Consider the following 13576-nt stretch of genomic DNA (forward strand, 5'->3'; position numbering starts at 1 on the left):
GAGGTTTTGTCTTACCTCCACAGACTAGAAGCCCCAGCCCTGAACTGAGTTTTCCTGTTAAAATGACAGTGGCACACTCTCTGGAGATCAGTGTGTGTGACTTGCACGTCCAGATCAGCATCCTGTTTTCTGTAAGTCCAGAACAACTGGTTCCAAAAGTAGGTGCATGCTCAGTGCTGTCCCACTGCATGCCTTTGAAGTGCCCTTTCCTGCCTATAACATGGGATCATAAGAGCCATTGTAAGACTTTGCTGGTTAGAAATTTTAAGGAGATTTAAACCAGAAAATGGACTGTTATCATGACTCCTGTCAACAAAAGTGAACATCCTCATGGTAACTCTCAGAAGTCTGAGTCATTGCTTTATTTATTTTTTATTTTCATGTACATAAAAGCAAAATAACATGTCTTAAGAACCACTGTAACAATTCATCCAATTAAGCAATCAGCAGCTGAGTTACTGAGAGATGACAGAAGTTGGCTGCTACTTAACTCTTAAGATTCTGTGCCAAGAAAACCTGGCATTGCTGGCAGTGGAGTTAATACTGTACTTCTGCGTGTGCCCTAGGGGGAAATATTCTATTGTGAATAGCAAAATTTTAACTGGGGGAGCAAACAAAAGCAAATTTCATGGTTTTCTTTTCAAAATAAATGTAATTTTATGTGTGTAACTCAACATGAAAATAACCTACTTTTGTTCAAGAAAAAGCAAAACTAAAGACAACACTGCAGTTGATGAAACAGAAAAAAATAAATCAGACATAATAAACAAAACAGCCCAAACTACATATGCTTCTGGAAGATGAACTAATTCAATTGTATGAACAGAAGAGTATTTTGCTTGAGATAGTCCACTCTAGGCACTTGCTGACAACTTCTCATTTAATTCCAGAGCTCTAACATCTCCATTAGCTTTGGCATTTTCTACAAGCACCTGCAGAGAAAAATAAAGAATAACCTGAGAATATCAGATTTTACTGTTAAAGTAATGGCAATCTGAAACGTACCTTAATTTCTGCCAGAGAGTTTCACTAAAAGATCATCTAAACCATTATCCCCAGATAGGAACACTCAACATTACACATCAACTTGCTTAAAAAATCTAAACTCTGCACTATAGTTACTGTAATCACTTCCAGTGCTCTGTAGAAGCATCATTGGTTACTTTGACAAGCAGTAATCTGCTGGCAATTAAATACACAGACCAATTTTCCCGCTGACACATACTCGTCTCCTGCTTTGTATAAATCTTACCTTTGTATAAATCTCCATTTCCCAAACTGAAGTATTCTCTGCAGCTGCTTTAAAAAAAACTGCCACATCCTTTTTCCTCCCCCAGTTAAATTCACGTTTCCCTGATTTATTTTTCACACATCATATCTGGAGCTTTTCTATTAAGCACCTTAAAAAAGGTCCCACAGCAACCTAATGTTCATAAGCTGCTGGCACATCTCTCGTAACCCAATGACATACTGAAAGGGAACCCATTAAGAAGAACCAAGCAAATCTCCAGCCATTATTATCATACCCATCAGCAGGGACTATAGATTACTTTGCAGAAGTGCAATGAAATTATACCAGGAACCTCTGAATTCATTAAATCTAGCTTTTTTATCAACCTGCATGTCTGTGTATGGATTTTTGTCCACACCTTTTTATATATACCTCCAAATGCACTTTGTATTGGATTCAACATTTCACCAGGGAACAGCTGGATATCTTTTTATCTTTTTATCCGGGCTTAAGAGCTCATCACCAGTGGCAACACTGAGGACAGGAGAGTGTATTCAGATTTTGAGGAGTTCTCATTATAAGCCAAAATGAATGACACCTCCCTTGCACTACATAAAAGAGCTGCATGGCTTGGAAGTGAGTCTGATCAAATATTAGTGGAGTACTGTCAACAGAAACTGACACAGCATCTACTATATACCGAAAATAATGTACCATTACAGACATAAGTCTTTAAGACAGAGCACACAGTATTCTACTGCTCAATTCTTTTGGGCCAGGGACATGACTTGTTCCAGCCACGCTAGAGGAAATTAACATTTTTAGTGCTAAAATTTTGATTAAATGGTCCTCATGTCTACTGAGGAGTAGAACTCTTTCAAGTTTGGAATAGAGATTTTACTGTTTACTTTTCATTATTTTATGGAGGAATGGAAGACATTCAAACAAACCAGTGTTGATTTCAAAAACTGAAGTACATTTACACCTCAAGAGCAGGTCTGCCCACACCTTCCCAGCCTCCTTCTACCCCACTTCCCAGTTGCAAGTATAATATCACACGTAAACAGAAGTTCTGTATAAGGTGGACTGTCTTACATCTATTAATTCACAATCTTCTTTGGCATACAGATGTTGCAGGAGGTACCAGCGTGCCACTGACACTATGGTTTCTGGATGCACTGGTTGATGATAAACAACTCTCTCCAACATTCGCCGGGTCTCCCTGGAAATGTAATCAAAACATAATCCAAATCAAACTCAACTGAACAGGCCCCATGTAATGCAACAAAGCAAGCAACAATGGCCAGAATTAATATATATGGGAAAGCCCTTATTTCAATACCTGCAAACAGAGACAAAGTATGAAACTGCAGAACAGAAGGTAATTGGAATAGAGTACAACACAAAGTCTAAAGTTCTGTTTGACTGATACTACCTTCCAACACCAACACAAACCATGTACATAACAAAGAGATTTTCAAATACACAGTGCCATTAGAAATCTGGTAAAAACTGGCAACTACGTGTAGGGATGTCATATTCATTCACTAGTGCTCCATTAGCTTTGGTTCTTGTTCTAAGAATTCTGTCCTTTATAGCTAATGTGATGTTCCATTACATTGTGGTTTAAGAGGCTGTTGAAAGTTACAAATTTTTGTTTGCTATTTATATTCAAGATTAATTACTTCTTTCAGTATTTTGAAACACCTAGGCAGATCAATTAGGTCTTGTGATACACTGTTCACATAAGTTTGTATTTGGAATTGTAATAAGATAAATTTTAATTACGTTTTAATCTTAATTTTTTTGTCACAGCCATCACAATCACAGAAGGCTGTCATCTGAAGAGCCAACAAAAAATTGCAAGCCAGTTGATTAGAATTATCTACAAAACAGTTGAATTATTGAACAAAACCATACAAAACACTCCAATTTTCCACAGCTTAAGCAAAAATACTATGAAAGTCAAAATGGACATAACAACCAAATACGCAACACAGGAAGACTCCAAGAATCCCTTCCCTAAATGCTTACCCCCTTCCTCAAAAAGCCACAATGTCCACCTGGCTGTTCAGGAATGAGCATGAACTTCCACTGTGAGCCCAACTTAGGATCAAAATTAATCCCTGCAGTAGTCAGGGCAGTGATATCTGTTTCCATTTTGCTATTTTAGAAAGTTTTTCAGAATGTGTAGTCTCCATGATGAATTTATTTAAGATAACATGCTTTTAAAATGAAAGTTGTCTTACAGCTGTTTTTTTCTGAGTGGTTTTGTTTTGTAACAAAAAAAAAATTTAAATAATGGAAGATCTGGCTGCTCACCACATTACTAACCCCTTCTCCCCTCTCCCTTTTAATTGCCATACTTTTTCAAGAATTTCCATTTTTTAATTACTTTAAGTTCTTGAAGTTAGATCTGCAGATAATGACTACTTGTATTTTTAGAAACTGTATTCCACGGAAAACTTAACAGATGATGCATACCTTGCTCCCATTTTGCGATTATACTGTAGCAGGGCTTGAAGCAGAGCTGCCAAGGGGCAAGGCGAAAGTTTCAAAGCTTCAGTTGTTGCCTCCTGAACCAAGGATGACCAGTGTTCATCTGAGACGTTAGCCTATTATAAAATTAAAAATAAAAGAAAGAGAATAATAATAAAAGAAATTAAAAAAAAAAGAGAAGAAAAAACAGGGAAAAAGGACTTTTTGTAGTATATTTGCTTCTCTCTAGAAAGCAGGTTTAATTCAAGCTGTTCTGAGAAGTATTTGGCACGCTAGAAAGACACTTGATTAAAAAAACCCCCAGACTAACAGTGGTTAGAAGTGCCTAGAAAAGTCATGTTAACTTATTTAGGATCAGCCTTGCTGCATTCCTCCTGCTAACTTATGCAAACAGTCTTTTTGTTTCTTTCATACAAATTTTAGTACTGCTTCAGAAACTCTTGTAAATCTTCATACCACATATAAAACTATTCTAGAATGTAGAATTTATCCCCGGAAATTACATGATTTTTTACCAGAAGTCAAAACCAACTCCTAGACTGTAACCACCTAACAGTGCAACTATTGAGCAAAGCCATGTATCTTAAGAATATGAGCAAAGCAAAGAAAGAAAATCGCTGTTTAGAAAAACCTTATTATCCCCCTTGTGTCTTGACAGCATTCAAATTACTGTACTTTAAAGGGTGATCAAATTTTTAAGATAACTGGAAGACAAGCAATTTTAAAACACGGAGCCTTCTTGGACCTGCACAAGTTTTACACCAGGCATTTCATTAAACCAGTGCAGAAATGCCACAAAAATATCCACTTATCAGCTCCTCTGATCACTTAAAGAGTCGAGATGAGATAATCAAATTAATACTAATCACATTTTTAAACAAAGTCTTTTTTATTCTTAGGCAATTCAGGCTAGCCCTTGAAGAAATAGTATTAATCAAGTTAGATGGTATCTTGAGACCTCTGAAAGCACTTAGGAGCAATAACAAAACAGACCACTGAAAACTCACAGAATAACAGTAGGAAAAAAACTGCCACTTGGCAAGTTCTGACTTAGGAAGCAATGGACTTGTGAGAAAAACTGAGGACAACCCTCCTCTCCTAAAAAGAGAACAGTTTTGCAGCTTTATCCTCAGTAAACCTTACTGTCCTTTCTCACACAAGATCTCAGGATATATGGGGCTGCTTTGCTTGATTTTGATTACAGCTGGGCCATTCATTAAAATGTGAAAAAGCATTAGCCAGTATCACAGCAGTATCTATATTTTACAGTAGACTTTAAGGTCTGGTAGTGCACTTCAAGTTTCTAGGGTGACACTACTTGAAGAGGATAAAGACTTGTCAAGACCCTGAGGTACGTTCACCTTGTCCCCTAGTGCAAGGAATAGAGTACTTTATTCCATAAGATACAATTTCCTTAGACTTCAGTGGAAGCCATCATATCTGGAAATGACCATACAACATAAAAATACTTGAAATATGACTAACTGACTTCTCCAGGCACCACTGAAGAAAAAAAATGTCTGTTAAGGCAGTTGTCTGAACAAGAGGACATTTGAAAGGTCTGTCAATTTGGATGATCAAATTAAAACTGTTATAGAGAAGCCTTACTGAGCAAGTGGTTCTATGTGATTATTACACTGGAACCTCTCTTACAAAGACATATTCTAAGAATACTCCACTGGCCCTTCAAGTCTCATTTTATTCTCTAGCTGTCATTTATGTAATTTACATAAAATGTAAAGGCATTTCAACAAGGGCTTCATTTAACGACTACAGCAGCTTTGTGTCACACCAACTTCTGTTAAGTCATGCAGTGATGTTATATTGGTTATCCTACCATGCAGACTTCCAGCGCGAGCATAGCTAGCTTGAGCAGACTGGATAACTTCCCGTTCCAGCTGCCCTGCTGTGATGCCAACTGCAGACTCTTTCTGTAGCACATCTCTGCTCCAGTCATCATTCTCTGAGACTGATATATTTTTGCCAGCCACTGAAAATAAACATCCAACAAAATCAGTTGCAGAGCTACCAAAACACACATCTGTTAGGTAATATCAGTCTAATTTATGAGAGTATCATAGCATAGTATTAGCTAAAACCATGCACCCAGTCCTCATTCCAACAACATACTGTGCATTGACCTGCAAAAAAATTAGTCTGCTGCAGAGCTGCCAGTACACTTCACTACAGTAACTTATTTTGAGAATCCCCCAGCCCACTCATGGACTTTTTTTGATAGGTTATCTCAGCTGCTGTCTGCTCTGCCAGCACAAAATGTCCTGGATTTCCTTAAGAAGAGAAGGAAAAGGATTCTGGCTTATCTATCTTTAATTCTGTAGTCATCGCACATTTTTTGAAGCAGATGCAGTCATATTTGCAAATCCTTGACATGTACATGGTATGCATGAAGATGCGCAAGCCATATTTAGAAAAATCCTTTGCTGGATCACCAAATAAACAAAGCAATCCCCTTGCTTTTGAGCAAAAGCCTCTAGACTTTTCCTAGCTAAAGACTGCCTGGGGTTAGAGGGGATAAAAATTATTAACCCTTTTTGGTACATTGAAGTTACTTCCATTTACAAAGAGAAACACACTGGAAAGTACTAATTAGCATTCTAGACATCAAGCTGCAGGCCTGCTTTTTAGAGTAGAACTATTATTCATGTGCAGGAAAAAAAACTTCCCTCAGTCTTAGCTCTTTGCAGCTGAGGATGTCTAGCACTTAAGAAGTAAAGAAGAGAACCCTCATGCAAAGGCAGCTTTTCCAGATCTACTTTTCTCTATTTTCCTGACAAGTCACAGTACAAAAAGTAGAATAGCCATCAGAATAGCAGTTGAGCAGCACTCTTAAATAGCACATAAGAATTTAGATGAAAGCCAAACACTTAACCAGAAAGAAAAGTTAATGGCTCCTTTAATGTAGTACAACTGTAAGGCATCACAACAGATAAATCAAACTCATAGGAAGTCTAGAGACAGAAAATACAAAAGCATAAATTTATCCACTAGGAGCAATGTAGCAGCCAAGTTTTTCATGATGCTATCTAAGCCCTGAGAAACACTTCCTTTAACTAAAGACTAAAATGATCTTTCTCACAAGTATCTTATCTGTGGCCTAGATTAAGAAGACCAAAACAAACCATCCCCTCCCACTCCCCACATCACATACACTCATTTCACTTATTGTCCCTGCTTCTAAGCAAGATGGCTATGGAAGGGATGCTTGAAGAATGTATACAAACTGTAGTTTAATTTTTAAAATGTTATTAAAATAGAGGACACAATCATTTCTTGTGTGCCCCCTTATTCTGCAAGTTCAACCTGAATGAGTTCTATACTCAGAAAGACGAAGTCTCAGAAATCACAGAAAAATGCATCAAAAAAGCACCTTCCCAGAAATAATGCTCCTGATGTTTCTGACAAGAAAAGGACCTGCAGCCTTCTAAGAAGTGAGATCATGATCTGTACAGCAGCCTTGCACTGATCTTCTAAGAGTGAAATCAACCTCACTGAATCTTACCACAAGTAGGGTTTTATTTTATCAACAGGAAGAAGAGCATCATAAATCCTTCAGCTACAAAAAGGACTCCAAAAGTTCACATAATTTTTCTACACAATATGCTACTTACATTGGTAAAGACAGATAACAACTAAACTAAAAAGCAGCTGTTAGAAAAATAAACATATTTGGTGCTGCATCGCCAAAAGGATCTCTTGGCATGTGTGAGACTGACTCACAGAAGCAGCATATGAAATGAGCTTTAGCAGTTTTGTGTCAACTAAAAATGATCACACACCATGCCACAGAAGGGAAATAGTGAACAATGTTACTGGGAGTGATTCTCTGTAGAATCAACTTACTGAAAAGAACAGTGACACCTGAAGTCAGGACATTATAGAAAAAGAGACTTTTTCAGGTTTTCAGAGCCTAAATAAGAAATTATGTATTACTACATTAGGACTGTCCACATTCTTATGGATTATGAAGTATTTCATTGGTTTCTGCTCACATGTCAAATCACAGAGCCCTGAAGACAGGGATTCCAGGCATTTATCTCAAGCTTGCTTGGTCTTAATTATATAGTAATTATATATATATATTAGTCTTTCATATAATATTAGTCCCTAATATTTTAATTTTTATAAAAGTTAACATGATGTTTCAAGTTTGGAACGAATAGAATTTTAGCTGTTTTTTCTGTCACTGACTGTCAGCAGATAAGTAAAATCAAGCAGTAAAACAAATGCTCACCCTCTTACAGCAGGTGTGAGAGTGGCACCCAATCAAGGAAAAGATCCACACTTACTTGCCAGGCTGCAGCTGAGGATGAAGTGGACATGACTGTCTTCCGAAGTTCCTCCAGGATGTTGTCTGGAAGTTCTTTGTGAGACTGCAACAGCTGCTTACACTGAACTTGTCTCAAAAGCAAAAACAGAGTTGGGTGCTCAGGGCAGCTTTTTAAACCCTAAAACCAAAACAGTCAGAAGTATCATTCCCCAATATCAAGGATACTTAGATTTTCCATCCTGTTCTTTGTAGAAAACAATATTGAAAACATTCTCAGGATGCCTGAAACATAGCACTTTTCTCCTCCCTTGCACAAAGGAGTATTCCAGGGACTGACCCATAAAAACAGGTCACACTTTTTCTGTCCCCAAAATACATTTGAAGTCTAAGTCAATTTTTTACATTTCCTGCCTTACAGGTTTCTGAAAGACAGCTCTCACTTGGTTTGACAATTATTACATGTTTTTGGCCTATTAATAGAGGCAAAAACCTGTCTTGGGGCTAAAAGGGAGCTTGATTATGTTAGCAGCAATTTCAGTTCTCCCAGATAAGGCACTTTATTTTCACTGAAACAGAAGCACCTTACTAAATACTTCCTAATCAGTAACAGCAGGTATCCAGAGGGTATTTCTTTGAACAAACACAAGAAAGCAAAGACAGAAAATTAGCTATCTGTTGCTTTACTCTGCTCATGTGAAGCATGTGAAGCTTCTGCAAACCTCACTACATGTTATTTTCCATGCTGAAATCACAGTATATTCAAGAATTGTAATTCAAAACAGATTTAACACACAATACTTGTACTTTCCACACATTTTTTAACCAAGTATATTGCCTGTGAATCCTTCACAATTGAAGTGTGTGGTGTCTGACTGATTACTCCCAGATATACTGCTTTCTGAGAATTCTGGGGTCCAAAACTATCACTGAGAGTTCCTGGTAGTAGGGAATGCTATCCTTTTTGCTTCACTAATTGTAGACACTGACTGTCCTCTCCCCAGGCTATTTAATCAAACAAAACCCAACAAAATACAAGCAAAATCCACCACAACCTTCCTCCATACCCAAACTGGGCGAAGGACAGATCTCGTATGTCTTGAAATCTCTCATCATTGTTAACATAAGGCAGGTCAGTAGACACGTTGGCCAGAACATGAAAACACCTCACCAAGCAAAGAAAGAAGCCAGAAAGTACTTATTACTGAAAACCAGCATGTTCAATCTGGTTGGTTGTTTTTTCCACTTTAGTGAAATATACCAAAACCAAGGATCACATCTGCACGTGATTAGTAATTTTCCTTAATGAAAATCACGAATGTGTGCTTTTTTGATTATCTTTTGCCAGGTCTTCTGCTCACGAACACCTTCTTGATTGTTGTTAACAGCCCAGCTCCCTTCCTCAGCTGTGCCGCTGCAAGACCTTTCTCTCAATAATTAAACTTGTAGCATCCACTTGGGGCTCTGAAACAAAGTACCAACACAACCCCAAAGTGAAAGTCCCATTGACCTCTAGCCCTGAGTTTTGGTAATGTTTTTCTTAATTCTAGGCAGGACGAACAGACTTGAGCTTTATCATGACACATACTACTTGTTTCAACTAATTAACACATTTTGGTGTTGGAAACAGTGTACTGGGGAGGGGAGACTATATTAACAATCAGTTCAATTGAGCATGGTACTAATACTGCCAAAGTTGAAGGTCTGATTGCCATCCCGGCCATTCAGTTAAGAGCTGGACTTGATCTTTGTGAGCCCCTTTCAACTCAGAATATTCTGTGATTTTGTGAACTACTGTATTTTGTAGCTCTGATGGAAGAGACAGTTGCTAATTCAAACGTTACCTTTCTGTATAATGTACAAAACTAATGGCTTCTATACAATTCTACCACAATGTGCCAGTGTGACACCATCATACCTTGTTACAAAGAGCTTCAGCTTCTGATAGTTTACCAGTCTCCTCTAGACTAGTAATAGCCTGACACAGACACCACTCTTCAAGAGTACGGACATAATTACGTGGAAGGTTACTTTCTCCAGCTGTAAAGACAGACAACACACTTAAGCTAAGATAAGGGTTTATGCTGTAGTACCATACCATGGTCACAGGCTCTAGATCTGGTATTATGAGTTTTAAAGTGACATGGCTCCCTTCATTAGTAGGAGCATTGAAAGACAGCAAAATTAAAAGCATGAGGGGAAATAAGCATACACTATTTGAATTAATGGTTTGAGATCAATCAAACATGGAATTCTAATTCCAGTTTTCAAAACACTATGGACATTGCGCAATATTGAGCCTCTATTGAAAGAGTTACAGAATTCAAAATTACTTCATAATTTCATGTAAGTACTGCTACTGCAACGTGGTACACCCACAGCCTATATGGGTGTAGGCATCAGAGTTCAGATATACTATTTTAGAAAAACATTTGAAGCCTTGGAGGGGGAAAGCAAGCTGCCATTAAGTATCTACCTGTACATTAGAATTTAACATTTTTTTGGTATAAAATAGAGTTACAGCTCAAACGACTAATGAGCAATCCTCAGCCTGTTAGCAAGTTCAGAAGACTATTGTAAGCTTAGATAATTTCAATTTTACTTTGCTTTTTTTAAAATAGGAACCTTGTATAGCTTACTTTTGGCGGAAACTGAAGACACCAGTGTCATCTCTAGACCTGTTCGTTTTGGTTCAGTGTTGTTTAGACAGACAACAGTGTTTTCAGCATGACAGGCTGCCATTAGCACTGCCCAAGCAGCAGGATTTTCTAGAAAAGAATCGTCAAAGAGAACTCATGCCCATTCTAAATATGCTAGTAGTTCACTTAGAATGGTCTTTACCACATAAAGCATAAACACACCTATCAATGGAACCATACACTGTAAATAAGATACCAACAGTAACAGAAGTAATTGAGCTCAAACCAAGGAAGGTGATAACTACTTGCTTATAATCAGTAAAATCCATCAGATTATAAAAGGAAGGTGTTGTTCCTAAAGCAAACTAATGTATTCTTCACAGATAGCTTCAGCGTGCTAACCTGAAGCTGCCTGTTTATTTTTGACTACACAGATTAATCTTGGCTATCACTGAAGAGCTGTAACAAAACAGAGTGGCAGCAAAAATCCCAAGATGCCATCCACAGGTTTCTGTCATACAAACTCAGTCTGTTCTGCCCACCAGCATGAAAGTTACAGCAACAGGTGCCTACTTCCACTGCCAGCTAATTCCTGTGTCAACTTCACCTTTAACTAGCCCAGTGAAGAAAACCTATTACTGTAAGAGCAATCTGTACTGAACTGGAAAGAGCTCAGTTAAAGATTTTATTTATTTTCATTTTCATCCCTAAGTTAATTAATTTTGCCAGCAAAATGAAACAAAGCTTGAAGATCTAACAAAATAAAATGCAAAGTATGATGCTTTTAAATAGCAGTCATACACTCATATTTCCTGGAGGAAAGTAACTGAAATTTTTAACTTGCAAGCCAGTATTATGCATCAGAGCAAAATGACTCTAGAAGAAGCAATGTTTCAGTATTTCACTATCATGTATAAATCATATTTTCAATAAACTGAAAACCCTACCAGGCTTGCACTTCATATGCTAAAGAGAGAAGACCATTTAGTAAGACAACCATAAAGTTCTCTATAGTTCACAATTCACACATTTTAAGAGAAACTTTAAAATCCCAAGGTAGATGAATAATTCTCTTCTATCTGGTGTTGCAGACTGAGGGAACATATGTTTTTCAATTTAGTAATTTCAATTAAATTAGTTTTAGTCAAGTTAAAATTAGTGTTTTAGTAAAAAACAATCACTACTGTGTTTGAGAGCAAGAGTAACCTGGACAGACATGGATGGCCTTCTGAATATTTTTCAGAGGATTGTTTTTCTTATCTTCTAACATGTGACATCCTGCTACCAACTGATTAACTGCAATATTCAGTAGGACTTCCTATAAAAGAGAACATAAGAGTAAGTAACATAACATTGTAAGTGATCAGACAGAATTCATTTTAGGACTGTTTATGGAATTAAAAAATCTGCATTTTAAGAAAGGCAAACCTTTCCATGGTTTACATCAAGTGTATATGCAACACTTCCTGCCACAGCTCCTCCCTGCAAGATTAAAAAAAAAAATAAATTATTTCCTTACTCCTTACATGGCTAATTAATTTTATCCAGAATATAATGCCAAAATATTTTTATCCTTGTTATTCACACGTACAGAATTTTCTCAATGAGCCGATGTCCTTGCTTACAGCATGATCTTTTTATAAAAAATCAGCAAGAGACATTCCAGACTAGAGTTTATCCATACGACTGGTTTCCAATTTTAGCTCTATATTGAAAAGGGTTTGCTTTCAGGTGCTATTTCTGTTTATATAATTAGCACAAATTAAGATGAGGAGTATTTATTTGGAGGAAAGCTAATAATAAGCAGAAAAGTGGCAAGTAAACATTGACTAATGTGAAAACTGAAGATGACTACGTTAACCAAATTAAACACAGGTAAATATTAATATATATTCACTTACATAAACACATCTCTGTAAAACTAAACAAAAGACATTATACATAGTATAACCTTTTATTGTTGGCATAATCCTAGCAGATCTTTCCTCTAAGTTTATTTCAAGAACTGTTATCTCATGGAAGATGTAAATAATGGTATATAAATTAGGTATGTGGCTGTGCAGTGCTCTCTACGTAAGCTTTATGTTTTCATATTAACTAGAGAGAGTCTACACACTGAAGGGTGGGGTTTTTTCAGTTAAGAAAAAACACAGACTACTTGGAATGTAAACAGCACACATATATTACACTTACTTTTGGCAATACACTTACTTTTGTTTTTTTTGGTGCATACAGTGGAACTAGTCGAGACAGAAGAGACCAAAGAGCAGGATTATCAGGGTAACTAGGGAAAGAAAAGGGTATTAGACTTTCTGGTTCAGATATGCACCTGGTCTTCCAGGACTCAGTAGGCAGTTGCTATAAATACCAAACAGACCTTTTTCTATTAAGAAAACAATGCAATGTAGTATAAGATAGACATGGGTAAAAACAGGCAACAAAATACTGAAATTTCACTGCTAGCTAAAGAAATAAAATGTACAGCATGCATATCAATATTCATGGGAAGGAAACAAACTTTAGGCTACAAGTCTTTTCTTCATAGAACAAGGAATTTTACTGTAGTTAGAAAAAATTAGTTGCATGAAAATTGTTTCCAAAAACACTAGGAGAGACTATGAGTGCCTTCTGGAAAGGCTCAGAATGCTAAGGCTAATCAAATCAAATTTAAACACAGACACTTAGCTAATAGAACAAACAGCTTCAAAGGTTGTTAATAATTAAATGAAAACCCAAGGGACTTTTCTAGGCGGCAGGTTATGCTACACAGGACGAAAAATGCTTTCACAGAACAGCAAACTAACCTACCTTTCAAAAAAGCCACCCAAGCAAAATCAGAAAACATTGAACGAGCTATGAAACTTCTGATATTTGATTCCATAAATAAGAAAGGAAACTTATCAGCTAAAGGTACAACCTTAT

At 36.9% G+C, this 13576-nt stretch overlaps 1 protein-coding gene across 2 annotated transcripts in view; it reads right to left on the bottom strand.

The window, feature by feature from the left end:
• Positions 1–311: 311 nt before the first annotated feature.
• SKIC3 (SKI3 subunit of superkiller complex) overlaps positions 312–13576 on the bottom strand; it is a 45499-nt gene continuing 32234 nt past the window's right edge. For both annotated transcript variants that reach the window (XM_058864242.1, XM_058864243.1), the window contains exons 32-41: positions 12866–12938; positions 12083–12136; positions 11861–11972; positions 10655–10783; positions 9934–10055; positions 8038–8196; positions 5568–5720; positions 3716–3846; positions 2327–2453; positions 312–932 (exon numbers count right to left, since the gene is read on the bottom strand). In XM_058864242.1, coding sequence (XP_058720225.1) covers positions 855–932; positions 2327–2453; positions 3716–3846; positions 5568–5720; positions 8038–8196; positions 9934–10055; positions 10655–10783; positions 11861–11972; positions 12083–12136; positions 12866–12938 — 1138 coding nt within the window. In that variant the 3' untranslated portion in view covers positions 312–854. The remainder of the gene's footprint in view (positions 933–2326; positions 2454–3715; positions 3847–5567; positions 5721–8037; positions 8197–9933; positions 10056–10654; positions 10784–11860; positions 11973–12082; positions 12137–12865; positions 12939–13576) is intronic.

The sequence above is a fragment of the Poecile atricapillus genome, chromosome Z (genome assembly GCF_030490865.1).
Source record: "Poecile atricapillus isolate bPoeAtr1 chromosome Z, bPoeAtr1.hap1, whole genome shotgun sequence".
NCBI classification, from domain to species: Eukaryota; Metazoa; Chordata; class Aves; order Passeriformes; family Paridae; genus Poecile; species Poecile atricapillus.